Source organism: Delphinus delphis, chromosome 12 (genome assembly GCF_949987515.2).
Source record: "Delphinus delphis chromosome 12, mDelDel1.2, whole genome shotgun sequence".
NCBI classification, from domain to species: domain Eukaryota; kingdom Metazoa; phylum Chordata; class Mammalia; order Artiodactyla; family Delphinidae; genus Delphinus; species Delphinus delphis.
Genome location: NC_082694.2, coordinates 37,040,786 through 37,062,702, shown reverse-complemented (window position 1 = coordinate 37,062,702; position 21,917 = coordinate 37,040,786). Strand labels below are relative to the sequence as shown.

Genomic DNA, 21,917 nt, shown 5'->3' with positions numbered 1-21,917 from the left:
TTAAATGTGATCATATTTATAAAGCCCCTAGCTTTTAACCTTTCACAAAATACAAATAGTCTGTGTGTGTGTGTGTGTGTGTGTGTGTGTGTGTATAGGGAAATGTATGCAATAACCATTAGTAAAAAAGATATTAATATTAAAGCAGGTTGGAGAGAGAGGGTATATGGGAAATCTCTACACTTTCCTCTCGATTTTGCCATGAACTTAATTGCTCTGAACAATAAAGTTTATTATTTAAAAATTTTAAATAAGAAGAAAGAATTTACTACAACAAAAATTAAAGCAGCAAGGTGCCAAATTTCACCTATTTAATTTTCAGTGCTTTAAGATATTGATTATTTCAACTGTGGATATGATGACTAATTTGAAAAAATGGTGACAGGAACATTTGACAAAAATATATCAAGATCTTATAAATGTGAATAACTCTGACTTGGAAATTTCACTTACAGGAATTCATTCTCAGGAAATAATCAGATAAATGCACAAAAGTGTGTGTGTATGTGTGTGTGAGAATATACGTGAATATGACATTTATTACAGCATTGCTCATAGTAGCAAAAATCTGGAAATATTCCATGTCCATAGATAGGAGGATGGCTGAATAAATTATAGTGGTACATCTCTATAATGCATGATGTGGATCTATGTTTACTGACATGAAAAGAAGGCAATGATATTATATTGTGAAAGAAAATCATGTATTACTTATACAATCAGAAAGTTTATTTTGGAAAAAATGTAGCTTACTGTTCTAAACTATAATGACAATGTACAGTCCTGTGGATAAAGAGTTGAATTCATGGGGGACTTTAGGTTTAAACAACATTTATTTATAAAACCTATGAACTAAAAGACAAATACGTATCCTCTCAGAGCAACAACCACATGTGATCAGTGTGTTCACTAAACATTTCACCAAAGTAATGTCTTTTTTCCAGCCATTTCAACACTGCTGAGGCCCACATGCTAGCTTTCTAAGGAAAGCTAGTATTTGTTACCTCCCTAAAATTTAGATAGATGCTCCTTCTCCAGGTACTGACAAAACCCAAGCACCTCTTTCTATAAAATGTTATGAGATAGTTAATAAGAATCAGAATCTACAGCAAGCTGAATATTTTATTATTTGAACACGGTTATCAGTGGGGAAGGAAAGGGAAGTGGGGGAATTAAAAAAAATAGGAAGTGAATGGTACTTATCCTGTCTACTTTAAAAGATGACAGATGGGGGCGAATACTTACTATAATTAGAAATAAGGTTATAACATCTGTTCATAGTTTTTTGAGTTAAGTTTAAATATACAATAAAAAAGAATTATTAACATTATGTCTATCCTTTATCAACTTTATCAAACATTTATCCTTTATCAAACATTTCACATAAAAGAATTATTAACGTTATGTCTATCCTTTATCCTTTATCAAACATTTCACATAAAAGTAGACATATTCTGAAACTTATTTATTGAGGTTCATTTTTTATACTCTATCAAGGTCTTTCCTTGAGCTGTGAGACCTGCAGATGTAAACAATCTGCCTAATAAATTGTTGACTGTATCTTCCCTGCATCTCTCTTTTCAGACCTCAGCAGGTTACAGTCTCTAACAAAGCCGAATTTCTCCTAGACTTAAGTCTTCATGAGTGTCAACAGCCAAGAATCATCATCACTCTCTTAATAGCCACAAGTTGCATACCATGTATGTCCTTCACTATCTGAGAAGACATCTTTGATTTTTGCCACGTTGGTAAAGGCTCTCTTCACGCCACAGCTTTTTTAAAAGTAGCTGTAACTTTGTTACATGGTCCATGTTACATGTCCATATTCGTCTCTAGTACATACCAACTGCAGCTAGGTGCCATTTATTTAATGCAGTGAATGTGAATAAATCCCTTTATATAAATGCCATTTATTTAATGCAGTGAATGTGAAAGATCCCTTTCATCTGCCAAACTAAAGAGAGTAAGACATCCTGACGAGAAGCACGAGGAGGCCGTCATTTGGGGCCAGTCTGGGGTTTGAGGTCAACAACTGTCTTGATCAGAAGTGTCAGGCCTGCAGACACAGTTCACTCACTTATAAATGTGGCCTTTTACCCCAGCCCAGTAAATTACTCATTGAATAAGAGTAACAGAGAAGACAGTGGGAAGTTACATCCAAGAGAAAATGAGAATGACAAGCAGTTCTGAATAGAAAACTCAACTAAAATTTAGGCAGAAAGCAAATTTTGTACATCACAAATGAAAACAGTAATGACTAGAGTGAAAAAAGTCTTAAGATTCATCCATTCAATATGATGCCTAATAAGCAGACTATCCCTATTCTTAACTCCACCTCTATGACGAATCTAGTCTATTTCTCTCACACTGGACAAAAGAGAGTTCTTAAGGCCATTACAGTAATTCCAATAAAACAGAATGGTTATTATGGTGGCTTTTCAAATAATCATGATTTTCCTTTTAACAATGCAGTTTTTACCCATTTTGATTTTTAGACATAAAAATCTGAGAGAGAATGTGAGCAATACAAGTAAAATCTAAGGACTTATTTCACTGGTATAGTCATATATAGGGAAGTGATGCTGAAAAGGAAAGCCATACTGCCAAATGCAACACAGTTTGGATGCTTTGGGCCACATCCCTGGCTCATACCCTTGATTAACTACAAAAGGGGAACCTTGAGGAAGAAGAGCCAAGTGTGTCAAATTTGTTCATGAAACAGCCTTCAAGTTATTTGCATCTATCCTCAACAAATTTTGTTTGGTTTACCAATTTACTGATTAGTATCACAACTTTTTTTTCAAATCATCATTATGGTAGAAGGCCCCTCACCCTCTGGTGGGAATCTCAACTGCCCCTATACCCAACCAGCCCTAACTGGGCCCACATGAAAACAAGCTCCTTCGTCTATAAAAGCACATTTATCGAGTTGCTTTCAGTTAAAGGCCTTAAGGTTTTGTCCTTGTTCCCTTCTGCTTATTTTGCCTTTTTAATCTTTGATCCTTTTCCTAAACAAAGGTCTGTTCATATATGTGTGAGTCACTTTCTAGAGTTAAACAATCTTTAAATCTAAGGACCATATCAAAGAAAGTAAAAGTCTCTTAGAAGGCCATCATAGTGAAGCAACTCTTAGGATTTCTTTCTTTAAAATTTCATGTACTCAATGATTACAACTATGTAAATAAATATGCATTTGAAAAAATGGCTTGGGCTTCCCTGGTGGCTCAGTGGTTGAGAGTCCGCCTGCCGATGCAGGGGACCCGGGTTCGTGCCCCGGTCTGGGAAGATCCCACATGCCGCGGAGCGGCTGGGCCCGTGAGCCATGGCCGCTGAGCCTGCGCGTCCGGAGCATGTGCTCCGCAACGGGAGAGGCCACAACAGTGAGAGGCCCGCTTACCGCAAAAGAAAAAGATAAAACGGCTAAAAGAAAAACAATGAAGAAAAAGTTGTGTGAGTATAGTCATGGATCCTCATTTGTTAAAAACATCTTGGGACTGTGGCTTACTTTGTGGGAAAAATGTTAATTACTAATTTAATTTCATTAATGGTTATAGAGCTATTCAGATCTTCTATTTTTTTCATTCAGTTTTGGTTATTTTTATTTTTCTAAGAAATTCTCCATTTCACCTAATTTTTCAAGTTTGTTGTTCATAGTGTTCCCTTTATTTTAATTTTTTAAAATCTCTGACATGTCTATCATTAGGTCCCTTTTAGTATATCCCTAATATTGTTCATTATTTTCTGTTTTACCAATCTTGTCAAAGAACAAATGCTTAGCTTTATTAATCCTCTTTTATAAGTTTTTGTTACATTAATTTCTGAGCATATATTATTTCCTTCCTTCTACTTTTTGTAGGTTTATTTTGCTAATATTTTTTGAATTTCTTAAATTGCATGGTGCTTTTTTAAAAAAATTGAAGTATAATTGCTATAGTGATTTGATATCTCTATACATTACAAAATGATCACTGCAATTAGTTACAATCTGTCACCATATGAAGTTATTATAATATTATTGACTATATTCCTCATGCTGTGTATTTCATCCCTGTGACTCATTTATTTTGTAACTGGAAGTCTGTACCTCTTACTTTCCCTCACCTATTTTACTCATCCCCACCACTCATCTCCCCTCTGGCCACCACATGTTTGTTCTCCGAATCGATGAGTCTGTTTCTGTTTTGTTGTTTGTTCATTTGTTTTGTTTTTATGTTCCACATATAAGTGAAATCATACAGTATTTGTCTTTCTCTGTCTGACTTATTTCACTTACCATAATACCCTCTAGGTCCATCCATGTTGTTTCAAATGGCAAGATTTCATTCGTTTTTATGACTGAGTAATAGTCCATTGTATTAATATAGACCACATCTTTTTTACCCATTCATCTGTCAGTGGACACTTAGTTTGCTTCCATATCTTGGCTATTATAAATAATGTTTTAAATTGCATGGTTCTTTAATTTTGAGCCTTTCTTCTTTTCTAATACAAACATTTAAAGCTATATATTTCCCTTATAACTCTGCCTCAGAACTTACCTCTGAATTTCTCATTCAAACTCAACATGTTCAAAACCAATCTCTTGACCTTTTCCCACTACCTATTCTTTCTGCAGTTTTACCGGTCTTCTCAATGCAACTCCATTTTTCCAGTTGCTGAGATCCAAACACTTCAAGTCATCCTTACCTTCTCTTTCTATCATATGCTTCATCCAGTCTGTGAGCAAATGCTATTAGCCAAACCTTCAATATGTCCAAAATCCAAGCACTCTATCCTCATCCCTCTTACTACCAATCTGCTTTAAATGGTCACCATTTCTCACTCAATTATTGCAACAGCCTCCCAAATGCTCTCCTTGCTCTTGGCCTTCAAAGGTCTATTCTCAACATAGCAACTGAGTGATTCATTCACTAGTTGGTCCAAATCATCTACTGACTTGCCCTATTATTCAAGAGAAAAATCCCAGTTCCTTACAACAGCCAACAAAAGTCCTATATAACCGAGCCACCTGCTAGACCTCTGACCCAAGCTCTTATTATTCTGCCTCTCATTCACTGCTCCAGCCAAAGTGCTGGGATTTAACTCATATTTCACCTTCTTAGGGAGGCCTCACCACCCAATGCTCCCTAGTTCCTGTCCTTGCTTTGCTCTTCTTCAAGGTATGCATCATTACTTAACATTCTATATATTCTACCTACTTATTTACATAATGTTTCCTTCACTAACTGTAAACTTTATGATGCCATGGATTTTTGTGTGTGTGTCTGTTTTGTTCATTGCTATATTCTAGCTCTAACAATAGTGCCTGTTCATATTCTCTATTTCCTTAATTATACTTTGTTCACTTAATCTATCAGTTACCACACAAAGGGAATTAAAATTTCTAACTATGAAAGTGGATTTGTCAATTTTTATTTTATGTGTACTCAAGCTATATTATACACATTTAGAATTGTTATATCTTACTGGTAAATTGATTCTTCTGTTGATATTGATCTCTATTAATCTGTACTACTGATTTTGCTTTAAAGACTATTTATATAACATTATTAGGTCTCTTTTGGTATTGACTTAGTATAATTTTTTTCCATTCTCTAGCTTTTAAACTTTCTATGTGTTAGATGTCTCTTGTAAAAACGTAGAAAAAACTGTTTCAACAATCTCTGCGAATGAAAATTTTAACCTACTTAAATTGACAATGATTATTGATTTTTAAAATTCATTTCTACTACCTCATTGTGTTTTCTGTTTTTCATCTTTTTTTATGTTTCTTCCCCCTGCATGCTGCACCCTCCCCCAATTCTTGCCTTCTTTGGGGTTGAATTTTTTTTCCTTATCCAACATTTTCACTCTATTTGTTTGACAAGTATACACTCTATTTCTATTCTTTCAGTGATTACCCTAGAAATTCTACCGTGTATCTTTTACTGAATAAAATCTGGTATTAATAAGTATCTCTACCTTCCTCTTGAAAAGTCAAGAACCTTAGAATGCTTTAACTTCTTCACTTCTCTTCTGATTTATATGTTGTCATTGTCCAGGATTCTAATCTTAATTTAACCACCTGCATTAGACATTAGTGGTTATGTTTTACATGATCCATTTTTGTTTAAGTTCCCACAAGTTTAACATTATTTTTGTCCGCCACTCCTTCTTGCATCTCATACCTTCCTTCCTTTTAGTTCTCTCAAGGAAGATGTTGCCCTTCAAGGGTCCTAGATTGATGTGGGGATCTCTGATCCAGTCTCCCACTCTGCTTGAGCCCTAGGCTTTGTCTCCAACCCTCTGAGTACACAGCCTTTATAAATCAAACACCTCACTGCCAGGTGCCAGCAGATGCCCTCAAGGCAAACTTTGACTTTGCTTATTCTTGTGGAATCAAGCATCCTTGTCATTTCAACTTCTGAGTGTTTCCCTTAGTTTCCTGCCAGCTCTACCAGGCTTTAAACAAATATTTTAAATATATTATCCATTAAATAGATGATCTGACCAGGAAGTTTTTCTCTGTATATCATTCTGTCTTATTCTCTAAATATTCGTAGGTAGCAGTTTTAGTATTTTTGTTTTTTGAATTGGTTTCATATAATTGTTTTATTTACTGTGTATGCTCCATTAGTAAAAAGTAAAATTTAAAAAGCCATTTAAAAGTCAAAGTGGTTAACAATTTCTTTTTGCCTAACATATATATTTTTCATAAGCCAAGAGCCATTTCTAAAAGACTACCTTTTGTTTTCTGAATTCTAAGTGTAAATATTGACTCCAACATAATACATATTATCCTCCAATATATTATACAAATTTTCAAACATCCAGGAAAGTGAAAATAATATATATATTTTTTTACCACCTAGATTCTATCATCATTTTACAACATTGTTTTATCACATATCTATTCATCTCCCTTTCTATCCATCAGTTCATCTTATTTTTTTGTTGCAGTGCCAAGGAAAATGCAGACATCAGTACATTTCCCCACAAATATTTTATAAACATGATATTTTTATTTCTAGGCAATAAAGCTCCCTGTCCCAAGATTTTGCATACTATTTTATAAGCATTTTAAAAATATGATTTTCTGTGCCATAATCACATAATAATATTTGAGTCAGAAAACAACAGTCTTATAGTTAAGAGGGGAAATAAGTAAAATTAACTATTAATCCTTTATAACATATTTCCATGTTAGTAAAATAAGCTTCATATGTGGCACATTCACTGAAATGTTTGCCCTTTTATTTCATCAATATTTAGGAGTTCCTCTTATAGTTTCTATTTACTTATAATGAAAAGCTCTTGTTAATACTTCCCTATTTTGTTTTTAACATCTTTATTGGAGTACAATTGCTTTACAATGGTGTGGTAGTTTCTGCTGTATAACAAAGTGAATCAGCTATACATATATCCCCATATCCCCTCCCTCTTGCGTCTCCCTCCCACGCTCCCTATCCCACCCCTCTAGGTGGACACAAAGCACCGAGCTGATCTCTTTGTGCTATGCGGCTGCTTCCCACTAGCTATTTTACATTTGGTAGTGTATATATGTCAATGCCACTCTCTCACTTTGTCCCAGCTTACCCTTCCCCCTCCCTGTGTCCTCAAGTCCATTCTCTACGTCTGCGTCTTTATTCCTGTCCTGCCCCTAGGTTCTTCAGAACCATTTTTTTTTAGATTCCATATATATGTGTTAGCATATGGTATTTGTTTTTCTCTTTCCGACTTACTTCACTCTGTATGACAGACTCTAGATCCATCCACCTCTCTACAAATAACTCCATTTCTTTTTATGGCTGAGTAAGATTCCATTAATACTTCCCTATTCAGTAGTTCTGGAGGACTGTTCAATTTTATGGAAGCAGAGAGGTGAACAATCACCTTCTGAACTTAGTTTAGGCAAATCTGCATCTTCCTTCTATGATACTGTGATTTATAATAAGAAATATGTATATTAGATCTTTGTACTGTTTGTGACAAAGGAGCTCCCTGGAACTTCCTAAGTGACAAGGAGCCAAAAAGGTGAAAGGAAAGTCTTTTGTAATTCATAACAATCCCATTTCAACCATACCTGAGTTTAGGTTAATGAGGTGACTTTCTGAAAGCCTCTACAGATGGGGGCTGGTTGTCAGGGAAACCAACCACATGATTAGAGGGTTAGAACTTCAGTCTCACTCCTGGACTTCTTGGGAGGAGGGAGGAAAGGGGAGCCGGAGGTTGAATTAATCACCAATGGTCAGTAATTTAATCAATCATGCCTATGTAATGGAGCCTCCATAAATACTCAAAAGGAGAAGATTCAGAGAGCTTCTGGATTGGTGAATATATGAAGGGGCTGGGAAGGTGCTGCACTTGGAGAGGGCACAGAGGCTTCGAGTCCTTTCCCATATAACTTGCCTTATGCATCTCTTCATCTGGCTGTTTTATTTGTATCCTTTAAAATATCAGCAATAGGGGCTTCCCTGGTGGCACAGTGGTTAAGAATCCGCCTGCCAATGCACGGGACAGGGGTTCAAGCTCTGGTCTGGGAAGATCCCACATGCCGCGGAGCAACAAAGCCAGTGTGCCACAACTACTGAGCCTGTGTTCTAGAGCCCGCAAGCCACGGCTACGAGCCCACATGCCACAACCACTGAGCCTGTGCTCTAGAGCCCGTGAGCCACAACTACTGAAGCCTGTGCGCCTAGAGCCCCTGCTCTGCAACAAGATACCACAATGAGAAGCCCGTGCACCGCAATGAAGAGTAGCCCCACCAGGGAAGCCCCGCCATATACTTTTTGATATTAAAATCAATATAATATTTTATTCTTTTTCTAATCAGGACTCAAGCAATCTGAGTCCTCAGCTTAACCAGTGGGTGATCTTAGGTATATCCCTATTCTGCATGGTGCCTCTTTCTTTCATCTTTAATTTAAAATTCTTTATGATGATCTTTACTGTTTAGGACTTATTCCATTATCTAATAACTTTTTTTAGAGTATTAAAATACTGGCTAGCCAAGTACAGAGGGTAAAGCAATTCTAGTACTTTACAAATACAGAAAAGTATTTGCCCTTTTTCTCTTCCCTTAAGCAGAACTTCTTGGCAGCAGATTAAACAAAAGGATGGTTCCAACTTAAGCTATCTCATTCAATTTCTTCTACACTTAACGTTCCTTTTTTCATAATGCCGTGTATAGCCTACTGTCAAAAGAACTACTAAACATTCATTATAATTGAAATAGTAGAAAGCATGCAAAAAAGGAAATATGAAAAACCTAGTATACCCTAAGAGACAACATTCAATTCCAGATGTAACCACACAGAAAAGTTAGAGTCTGTGTGGTTACATCAGTACTACATCAGTCCCAGTATTTCTGTCATGTCTATGTATATGACTATACATAGAACACTGCCTCATTTAGGGTGAAGAATCTTTTAGAATATACTAAAATCGTTCAGATAAAAAGGCAATATTCAATTATAGGTCATAACTCATGCAATATATTAACATCTCTCAGCTTCTATAAAGACTGTTTTCCAAAGGTTTCATTGTTGGGTAGAGATCAAAGTGCCACTTTATAAATAGTTTACTCATTTGTCAATTGATAATACCTCCTTAGCAGGGTTGTTCTGAGGAAAAAAAGGGGAGACTATACATGAAATTGCTTGAGTTAAAAAGAACTACAACAGCTAGGTTATACTGTGAGTAAAATGAAAACTCTAAATTCAACTCAATGTAATTTATGGTACATGAAACTGAAAATTCTATTACTTTCTATTATAAAATATATATAAAAGTACACAAAAAGTATACTTTCAGCTAAAAGAATAATAATTTTTATTGGACCCTGATATATACCCCACTTAAGAAATGGAACATTACTAATACCTTGGTGGCTCCATGGGCTTGTTCCTCTCATATTTCTCTTAACCCATTCCACAATATCCTAAATTTTGTTATACTCACTTCTTTGCTTTTACTTCTAGCATTGACATATTCAGATGTATCCCTAAAGTAACTAACTAGCTAGTTATCTATCTATCTATCCATCCATCCATCCATCTCTATCCATCCATTCATCTTCCATCCATTTTTTGAACTTTATATATAGAGAAATGCTATATGTACTTGTCTTTCAACTTCTGCAGTATCTGTCTCAGAGTAACTTCTTGACATTATCTAATTTTTCACATAATCCATAAGATTAAAAGAATTAAAGGAAATTAAAGCAGAGAAAATGAGGCACAGTGAAGCTAGCAACTTGCCACCTTGTATAGGAAGACAATGAGCAAATCTCTCTACAGTAATTCTGAAAGTAAAGCAGACCTGTGACTGTCTTAGAACTTTATAGCACATTCATTTTAGCTGCAATTAAAATAAACATTTCTCTATTGTTAAGAGTACAATTAATATTTTAAAATTCACTTTACATAGCTGGTATTTTTTGCTTTTGTATTAAAGGGGCAATTATATTAAAGTGTAGTAATGATGTAAAAGCCCTCAACAATATTCCAATATAGTCCTTAATAGGAAAACAAGAACGAATTAAATAAAGAATATCAAGAGCCAATTTCTTTTTCTCTTAGGGGACAGACTATTAAAAAAGATATAGCCATATTATGGAATATTCTAATTAAAGAAGATGGCTCCTTGAATAGGTAATTAGTCTGACACTAATTAATCCAAAGATATCATTCACCTGAGTAAGTGGTGGAAGAATCTCCTTGCATATTTGCTGATTTGGTCTCTGTATTCCAATATAGTTGTATCCAGGAGTGGTCTTGTTGGAGCATAGAAGGTTCCAAGGCTTGCCTCAAGCTGTGCTGTGGAATTCAAACATAGCAGCACTAAAACAAGTGAAACTCCTTCAATTACAACAGAATACTCATGTTTGCAGTCAGTCAGGTTTTGCAAACTTGGATGAAATGTGAGCTTGTTGCAGGAAAGATGAAATTAAAATATGACAGCTGATACAAAAACAAACCTGTGTATAAACTTTCACTTGAAGCAAAGCTGACAATGACTCTGAGCAACAAAAAGCTGTCAAAACTGAAGAAATCCATAATGAATCAACCTCTCACCACAAATGGGTAATTAAAACAGTGACTCATCAGAGTAACACAGTTTGAACTAGTATTTCCAGTAAAATCAACTCACAGTGTGCTCAACATTTACTCTTTAGCTGGAAGGAACAAACTAGCCTTTCTGCATTAGGCATTGAAATCAGTATTAGAAATGTTTAAAAAAATAATACAAATAAAAATATCCTGATTGGAGTAATAATATCTCTCTATTACAACTTTAGAGAAAGACTGAAATTCCCTATACCTTCCTTAAATCCTGTCCTGAACAACAAGATTGTTGGTTTTGTCCAAGTGTGAAAGTTAACACACCCCTGGGAGGTATGTTAATCTGCTTTGGTCAACTGACACCCTCCTAGGAAGGAAGGATTGGAGAGCAGGTTTTGATAAGCCAAAGGGCTAGTGATTGGGAGAAAACAGCACATTTTGCCTAATTTACACTTTTACCAAGACATGCCAATGGGGTTGTGTTTCCTCCAAGAAATACCTGGAAAATATATAATTACCATAATGGTGAGAGTTGTATGAGAATACAGTTCACAGTAAGACTCCACTGATTTTTATGCTACTAGCATTAGGTTGAATGAACAATTCCTTATTTAGCAAAACTCTTTAATTTTAAGCATATCTGGGTTTGAAAGTATTGCATACCTCATCAGAGTAATTGCTATGGACTTGGCTAAGCTGTTAGCTATTTCTTTTTTTAATCTCAAATCTAGACAGTAAAGTAAGATGAACTTTAGTGGTATTTTCTTTCAAAGCAGCAGTCAATTTAGATTAAAATTGAATACAGCAATGCCATTGTGAAAGCAAGCCAGATTCTCTTGCCATTGCTTGTTTTCTTGACAGCATGTTCCGTACATCTGAAATGTTTGAGCCTACATGGAATACTCGTAGGTCTCAGCACAGTTATAGATTCATTAGATAGCCCAGCTTGATGTTTAAGGCAGAAATGAAGATCTCAAAGACAACCACAGCACAGCTACAAATAAAAGAGCTCACTGGGTTCCACTAATAAGAGGAAAACAAATTACCATGTCAAATTTGTTAGATTCAGATAGAATAAATCTCAATAGAGAAGAATTGTAAATGTTTTAGAAATGTGTTTTGCAGTTACTTGGGGGAAAATGCATATACCTGCTTAAAATGTACATATTCTGATAACCCAGCATCATGCAAGCATTTTATTTTAATAGCCTAGTATATCATACAAGTTTTTTATTTCCCTATCCACCCAATATGGTTCCTTGATAATATCCTTTATTAAGGCGGGAATCTGATAATACCCATTTGTGAATTCCCTAATAATCTTTCTTACTACACAGGGATCTTACAACACAAATTCACTAAGGTGCTAGCAATTTCTCAGTCTCCTAAGAGTCAATATTTTATCTTCTTATTTCTTCAACTGTAAGTTTAGAGTATCTTGCATGGATTATGTGTACCAGACTTTCTTTAGGGACCCTGCTACTTTTTTTTTCCTCTGCTATCTACCCAACCTGAAGAGTGTACCAATACTAATAAATAATTACTTGAGATAACTCTGCAGGTAGAAATATTACAGTAATCCTAGAACCCTAAAATTTTGAAGTTATAATCTTCTTTTTATTTTTAACTAATATTCATTGAGTACCTACTGTGGGCCAAGCACTGTGCTATGCATTTTCTCATTGCAGAAGTACTGGAATCTCCGTAGATGTGTTGGACTACCTCCAAAAAGCACATTCAATTAACATTAAATAAATATTTATTGTGGGCCTCCTATGAGTTGGGGCCAAGTCTCATGATGCAGACTTCTTGAAAGAACATGTTCTTGCTGATTATTCTTCTCTAAAATTAGTAAAATGAAGGTTATGTACAGAATACTATCTAAACAATTTGTTTACTTTGGAAACGTAATAAAATGGAATAAGAAAATCTATAAACGTGGAAAGAAAATAGTGGGGAAGCAAAGCTCTCCAGTAAAGGCCTTTTGACATATTCCCTGTTTTCCTTACCTTGTAAATCACATACAGAAAGTTTCTCATTGGCCATTATTTCCCACTGTTAATATCAATGCTTATTACAAACATTTGAAATAAAGATATGAATGCAAGAATGTTTACATGCATTTTACATTAAGTAAATAAATTACTCATAATAAAAATAACATACACTGGATAACTGGCAAATATAAAAATTGATTTCATTATTGTATGTGGCACATATTTTTTTTTTCTTTTTTGTTAACAGTGCCTTGTCTCTCTTTCACAATAAACATCTGAGATCCTATGGGCAAAATAACTTATTAGGAGAAGGTTGGGAAATCCAAGCATGCAGAAGGGAGAGGGGTATCAGAACTCTAAGTTAGAATGAAAACAAGAAGGAACAGCCTGGGCTGCAATTCACACACACACACACAATCAGTGGTAAGGTCTACTGTCTGGACAAAGAACTCGGGATGTGAAAGAAAAATACTGATGTCTAAAGTAAAGGAGAAATAAGGACTTTGTTTAGGGCCCTTTGTCTTCCAAACCCTACAGAGTACATGAAATTTCTCATCAAAGTTTGAAATCTGAGCATATTCTACACATGAACTTAGTCTGAAATATACAGTGACTTCATTGTGAGTTCCAACATAGGTATATACAGAAAAGTTATTACGTTGACCAGTACTATACAGTAAGTACCGTATGGAAGTAATTATTTGATACCTCATTTTGTCAGTTTAATAGGGCATTAACATTTTTGTCTTCTAATCTCCAGTAACATGACTTCAAAACATCCTCAAAAAACTACTGACAATAAAATGTACTTCATGAACTAACACACCATTGTAAAGCAATTATACCCCAATAAAGATGGTAAAAAAAAAAAAAAAATGTACTTCATGTATATACAAAACCCATTTATGAAATATATTTTAAGTCTGACCTTCTCTCTCTGGAGTGAGCTTTTGTCTAAGAAGATGGTTTACGATGGCAGTCATGCTGATAAAGCACTGGTAGCCCAGAGTGTCCCAGTTCATACTATTCAGGATGTTTATTGCCTCACAGATCTCATCACAGTGAATGTACTGGAAGATGATGTCTACCAGGCCCAGCTGTCCTTGTGTGAAGATACCTGTCACAGAAAAATATAAAATCAAGTGAATCTTTTAAAAATAAGAAGTAGGACTTCCCTGGTGGTCCAGTGGCTATGACTCCATGCTCCCAATGCAGAGGGGCCAGGTTCAATCCCTGGTCAGGGAACTAGATCCCACATGCCGCAACTAAAGATCCCGCATGCCACAACTAGGGACCCCGTGTGCAACAACTGAAGATCCCACATGCCACAACTAAAGATCCCAGATGCCACAACTAAAGATCCTGCATGCCACAATGAAGATCCCACAAGCGGCAGCTAAGACCCGGTGCAGCCAAATAGATAAATAAATAAAAAGTAGACGGCTTCCCTGGTAGCGCAGTGGTTGAGAGTCCGCCTGCCGATTCAGGGGACACGGGTTCATGCCCTGGTCCGGGAAGATACCACATGCCGCGGAACGGCTGCGCCCGTGGGCTATGGCCGCTGAGCCTGCGCGTCCGGAGCCTGTGCTCCGCAACAGGAGAGGCCACAACAGTGAGAGGCCCGTGTACCACAAAAAAATAAATAAAATAAATAAAATAAAAAGTAGAATAACAAAAACAGATTTAAATTTTCTACAAAGGAAAAATCCAGTGATCATTTCTTGCATAAAGTGCTAGAAATATGGGATTTGGGGGGGGCAAGAGTAATATGGCACTGTGGTTAAATCTTTAAATACCACCTACCAACTCCATCTAGCTTAGGCTTACCATTCAGCACATATTAACTAATTTATAATCAAACTGTTCAGACTAAAAATGAAAAAACCTGAGAACTTTTAGGTAAATCACAATAGCTAATTTAATTTTTCCCATCTGTCATTTAGGCCTCGGTTGTATATATTTAGAGATAATTTTGATGTAACACAATTCTTATTGACCAGCTTAATTAGTTCTAAGTTGCACCTGGTCTTCAGCCCCATGTACTTGGGGGTCAAAAAGTACAAATATCCATGACAAATATAATGTGACTATATAAACATTTTTAGGACTGTTTTATTAATGGGTGCTCTAAATTGATAGCTTCTTCACAGACACCACATACCAATTTATTTTAAATTGGCACTGAGATTATTCTCTTCTATTATTAGTAATTATTAGTAAGAAATTATCAGGATTAATCTTGTTATTGATCCACTTTCACAACTAAGATCTACTATAAAATATCTTAGAACAACATAAACACATTTGCCTACCCTTTTAAAATGAAAGAAAATCCACTTCTAAGCTTAGAGAAGCAAGAGCACAAAACAAAGGGGGGTGGACTCTGTTCTAGTTTTATCTTATCTTTTAAATATGGCTGATCTCATTTGAAGCTAACAATTTCTGTGTAATTAAGTGACAATAAGTATTAGTGCTTTTAAGGAGTTCGGGTTTTTTTTTAATCTTTAAAAAGTAGCTATCTGTAAAATCTTTTTCCTTCCACAAATGTTTACTGATTTGAGTGAAACTACAAAAACTTCTCAGTACAAATAATCATAAAGCTAAATGAGAAAACGTATGTGAAATTATTTGGAATCTGTGAAGTACATAAAATAAAAACAGGGAAACAAAGATAAAAAATAGCAAACTTTGCTTCTGAAATTATGCAAGCTAGAGACAACAGTAGGGCTTTAAAAAATGCTGAGAGATAAAAATGAATTAGCCTAGAATTCTATAATTTTATAACAAAGCATTGAAAATTCATGAAGAAAAAACATTCTTTTTTTTTTTTGCGGTACACGGGCCTCTCACTGTTGTGGCCTCTCCCGTTGCGGAGCACAGGCTCCGGGCGTGCAGGCTCAGCGGCCATGGCTCACAGGCCCAGCCGCTCCGCGGTATGTGGGATCCTCCCGGACCGGGGCACGAACCCGTGTCCCCTGCATCGGCAGGCGGACTCTCAACCACTGCGCCACCATGGAAGCCCCAGAAAAAACATTCTTAATAACAGAGCTCTAAAACAATAAAGCAAAAACTATCAAACTAAAAGGAGAGAAAGTCAAATCTACAATTATCATTGGAGATTTCAGCACTTCTCTCTGATTAGTTGAAAAAACCTATAAACAAAATCTGTAAATATAGAAAACACTTGAAAAACATCAGTAAATTTGACCTAATTGACATCTATACAACGCTTCACCCAACAACAGCAGAATACACATTCTTTTTAAGTGCACATATAACACCAACCAAGATGGAGCATATTCTGGGAGATAAAACAAGCCTCAATAAATTTAAATGCTTTGAAAGTATACAGAATAGGTTCCCAGACCACAATAGAACTAAATTAGATATCAAAACAGAAAGATATCTGGATGACTTTTAGTGTCTAAGGATTTATACACCAAGATTTTCAAGGGAGAAAATATTCCCCTTATATCCTCAGTGTGCTGGTAAATCTAAGTGATGTAAATACTCCCACCATGGCTGATTTCAAGCACTAATGTGATGTCATGGAACAAGTGATGCACCACTGCACACTGTTATGTAATATTTCTACCAAACAGATAAAATAAGTGTAAATAACCTTAAGGGTATAGATAATAGCAAAATGTAGTAAAATAACTAGGAAGTGGGAAAAAAAGAAATATATCTGGAAAATCTTTAAATATTTAGAAATTAATCAACACTGTTCTAAATAACCTATGGGTCAAAGAAGAAAACATGAATTAGAAAATATTTTGAAATGAATAAAAATAAAAATATAACATCAAAAGTTGTGAGATGTAGCTGTGGTTATAGTATTACTTAGAGGGAAATTACCAGCATTAAATATTCAATTACAAAAGAAAAAGGGTCTGAAATCAACAATCCAAGCTTCTACATTAAGAACCTAGAGAAAGAAGAGCAAATTAGACCTAAAATAAAATAGGAGATAATGAAAATATGAAAATAAATAATAGAGAAAGTCAATGAACACAAAAGCTGGTTCTCTGAAACAATTTGTAAAATTGACCAACTTCTGGGGCTTCCCTGGTGGCGCAGTGGTTGAGAGTCCACCTGCCGATGTAGGGGACACGGGTTCATGCCCCGGTCCGGGAAGATCCCACATGCCGTGGAGCGACTGGGCCCGTGAGCCATGGCCGCTGAGCCTGCGCGTCCGGAGCCTGTGCTCCGCAACGGGAGAGGCCACAACAGTGAGAGGCCCACGTACCGCAAAAAAAAAAAAAAAAAAAAAAATTGACCAACTTCTGCCAAATTGAGAAAAAAAAGAGAAGATACATTTATCAATATCAAGAATAATCATTATAGCACTACAGACATTAAAAAATAAGTGAATAATATGCTAACTTTACAGAAATAAATGTAGCTTAAATGAAACAGATTCCTTGAAAGATACAAATTATCAAAGCTCATTCAAGAAGAAATGAACAGACAACCTGAATGATCCTATATTATTTAAATTTGAATTTGCAGTTTAAAAACCTTTACACATACACACACACACAAAACCAGATGCCTTCACTGGTGAATTCTCTCAAACAATAAGAGAAGAAATAGTATCACCTCTACACAACGCAAAATATAAGAGGAGGGAATATTTCCTAATTCATTTAATGACATCAGCATTACACTGATACCAAAAATGACAAAACATTACAGGAAAAGAAAAAGAAAATTGCAAACCACTATCTCCCATAAACAGATACAAAAATCCTTAAAAAATATTAGCAAATCCAGCAACATATTGAAAAGGTAATACATCATGAACAAGAGAGATTTATCCCACAAATGCAAGGTTGCTGAAACATCTGAAAACTGATCAACATAATTCACTATATGACCAGAAAAAACATATAATCATTTCAATACATGCAGAAAAGCACTTGATAAAATTGAACATCCACTCATGCTAATATATATCAGCAGACTAGGAATGGAAGGGGACTTCTTCAACCTCGATAACATCATACATACAGTGAAAGATTAAATGCTATCCACCTAAGATTGGAAACAAAGCAAGGATATCTTCCCTTGCCACTTCTATTTAATATTGTACTGTCCTAGCTAGTAAAATAGGAAAGAAAACAAAATAAAAGGCATACACGTTGGATAAGAATATATAACATTTGTTTTTAACTGAAGTTGTCATAGTCATCTACGTAGAAAATCCCAAGTAATCTACAATAAAAAGTTACAACTAAGAAATGAGTTTACCAGTGTTGCAGGATACATGGTCAATATTTTAAAATTTTATTTTTATATAACCCCAATGAACGACTAAAAGTTGTAATTAAAAATACTAATTACGATAGCATCCAAAAACATGAAGAAATTATGTACAAGATCTTTACACTTTAAACTATAAAACACTGCTGAGAGAAATTAAAGAAGACCTGAATAAACAGAGATGTTGTGTTCATAAATTGGGAGACTCAATATTGTTAAATTGCCATTCCATGCCATATTGATCTATAGATTCAATGTAATCTCAATCAAAATCTCACCAGGTGTTTTTGTAGAAATTGACAAGTCAGTTTTAAAACTTACACAGAAATTCAAAACATCTAGAGTAGCCAAAACAATTTTGAAAAGAAGAACAGAGACTTCCCTGGTGGTCCAGTGGTTGAGACTTCGCCTTCCAGTGCAGGGGGTACGGGTTCAATCCCTGGTAGGGGAGCTAAGATCCCACATGCCTCCCGGCCAAAAAACCAAAACATAAAACAGAAGCAATGTTGTAACAAATGCAATAAAGACTTTAAAAATGGTCCACATCAAAAAAATAAATAAATAAAGAACAAAGTTGGAGGACTAATAGTCCTGGCTTCAAGACTTACTGTAAAGCCACAGAAATTAAGACAGTGTAGTACTCGCTAAAGTATATACATAGAGATCAGTGGACGAGAACAGAGTCTTTTTTGTTGTTGTTGGGTTTTTTTGCGTTACGCGGGCCTCTCACCGCTGCGGCCTCTCCCGCCGCGGAGCATAGGCTCCGGATGCGCAGGCTCAGCGGCCATGGCTTATGGGCCCAGCCGCTCCGCGGCATGTGGGATCCTCCCGCACCGGGGCATGAACCCGCGTCCCCTGCATCGGCAGGCGGACTCTGAACCACTGTGCCACCAGGGAAGCCCCAGAGTCTTTTCATAGATAAACACACACATATGATCAAGGGAATTCAATGGAGGAAGGATAGTCTTTCCAACAGTTGCTGCTGGAACAACTGAATATTCATATTAAAAAATTAATTTCAACTCATACCTCACACCATACAGAAAAAATTACTTGTATCAGACAATAAACCTAATTGTAAAAGCTAAAACCATAAAATTTCTAGAAGAAAAAAGGGTTCGACAAAAACTTCTTTGATAGCACATAAAAAGCATAAGCCATAAAATTAAAAAATCCAAGAACTGGCTTTCATCAAAACTAAAACTTCTGCTACCTAAAAAATTGTTAATAAAATGAAAAGATAAATTACAGGATGGAAGAAAATATTCACAATACTAGCATCCTACAAAGGACTTTTGTTCAGAACATATAAAAACTCTTACAACTCAATAATAAATAAACAATCCAATTAAACTTGGGCAAAAGATTTGAAGATATACTTTATCAGAGAAGATACATGGCAAATAAACACATAAAAGATGACCAGCTCCAAAGGCTCATCAGGGAAATGCCAACTAACACCACTATACACCTACTACAATGGCTAAAATTAAAAAGACCATTAATGCCAAGTTTTGGTGAGGATGTGGAGTAACTGGAACTCCAAAATAGCTTCTTCTTAAGTTAATCGTAAACTTAGCATATGGCCCAGCCATTCTACTCCTAGGTTTTTCCTAAGAGAAATTAAAATAGATGTCATACATCTATTTTACATACATTTGTACATAGTTTGTACATAGTTTGTGGACACAAAGACTAGTACAAGAAAGTACATAGCATTTTCAATGATATTGGCTTAAATTTGGAAACAACCCAAATGTCCATCCACATGTGAAAAGATACACAAATTGTGATTTAGCTATATAATAGAATACTACTCAGTAATATAAGTGAAAATTTACAGATATACATGGAAGAGTCTCACAGACTCTTCCATACTTACTGAGTGAAAGTAGCAAGACACAAAAGAGGACCTATTTCTTGAGTATATTTCTATAAAATTCTAGAAAAAGCAGATCTAATCTGTAATAACAGAGAGCAGATCAATGCACTTTAGCTTCGAGGGAGGCAGGGATTGACTGCAAAGGGGCTGAGAGAATTTTGAGGGTGAGGGAAATGTTTTACATCTTGATTGTGGTGGTAATCATGGGGATATACATATTTGCCAAAACTCATTGACCTATGCATTTTTAAAATAGGTACAATTAATTTTATGTAAATTATACCTCAATAAACTTGATTTAAAAATCCATCATCACTCTAGAAAGCAGAATGCTGTCTGGAACAGCAATCCATCTAAAATGATATAAGATCTAGTTTTAAGATGACTAGGCATCTAATAAAGTATTTGACATATCCTTCCAGCAATAAATTACCACCAATTACCACTTGGGTAAAGTAAAATTTAAATAACTCATTAAAAATAACTCTTTTAAAGAACACATACTTCTTACAAAAGTTCTATGAGAAAAATCAGACTACTTGTTTTTTAGATAGAGTGACAAACACACACATGCACACACATTGCCTGTGATTTTCAAAATCCTATGAGAGGGAAGAAATTAGCTTTAATTATTTGTTTAATATCATCATTTGAACTTTTAACCTTTTCCTAACTTTGTAGGTGCTGTGAAGCACTGTGGGAGCACTCTAGGTAGATGGAATACTCACCACCACTATGGAAAGAAGGAGTGTGAGAGCACATGCTGTGATTGGGGAGCTACTAGGGAAGCACAGTTGGGGAGATGAAGCCAGAGACGCAGACAGGCTTATTAACCACTGAAGGATTTCAGGCTGTAGAATCCATGATCAAATCTGCACTCTGGTGGCAGTTCAGGGGATTAATTGAGCGGTGGGTTGGGAAGACTGGAAGACAGAGGATTACAGATAGAGGGCCACTGCTTGATCATGGTAAAACAGCAAAGATCTAGATTAAGGTAATGACAGCAAGGATGAATAGACTAAATTGTTTTTGACAGTACGTATTTAGAAAGGCAGAACTGATGGGATTTGGTAGCTGATTGGATATGGCATCAGGGGTGAGGGAGGATTCTAGGATAACTTCTGACTTGGGATTCTGTCTGTCTAAATAACTGTACCATCCCTCAAATTGGAGAATATAGGAGGAGAAGCAGGGGAAAAGATTATGAATTCATATCTGCACATAATAAATCTGTATACCTGTGAACATTCAGGGGGAGGTATCCAGCAAGCCATGTTAATATGTGGATGTGGAGTGAGGAGTGGTCTGGGCTGAAGTCAGAGGTAGGATACCAAAATCAAAAATAAACTCTCAATCTGTATAAAATGGGAGGAGAGCTAAAAATGGAACCTTAGAGAACCTCAATATTTTCATGAGGAGGCAGAAGAAGAGCATTAAAAAGTGATGAAAAGTTGCATCTGGAGTCATAGAAGCAAGTATGATGAGAGTTCTATGATGGTGAAAGTGGTCAGCAACCATCAAATGCTGAAAAGTCATCAAGTAACATAAGAGAAATATGTGTATCAAGTAGGACGTCACTAGTGACCTTTCCAAGAGCAGTTCCAGGAGAACACTGAAGAAAAGAGCCAGAAGGCGGTGCTGTGAGGGGTGAATGGGAGGTGAAGAAGCAGAGAAATTCAGTGTTCACTACTATTTCAATGCGTTTGACTATGAAAGAAAGGTGAACATTTG

At 35.8% G+C, this 21,917-nt stretch overlaps 1 protein-coding gene across 1 annotated transcript in view; it reads right to left on the bottom strand.

Moving 5' to 3' along the window:
- The window catches only part of WDPCP (WD repeat containing planar cell polarity effector), a 171,590-nt gene that overhangs the window by 95,318 nt on the left and 54,355 nt on the right, over nt 1–21,917 (bottom strand). Inside the window, exons 10-11 of the mRNA XM_069541252.1 lie at nt 13,968–14,156; nt 10,673–10,796 (exon numbers count right to left, since the gene is read on the bottom strand). Coding sequence (XP_069397353.1) covers nt 10,673–10,796; nt 13,968–14,156 — 313 coding nt within the window. The remainder of the gene's footprint in view (nt 1–10,672; nt 10,797–13,967; nt 14,157–21,917) is intronic.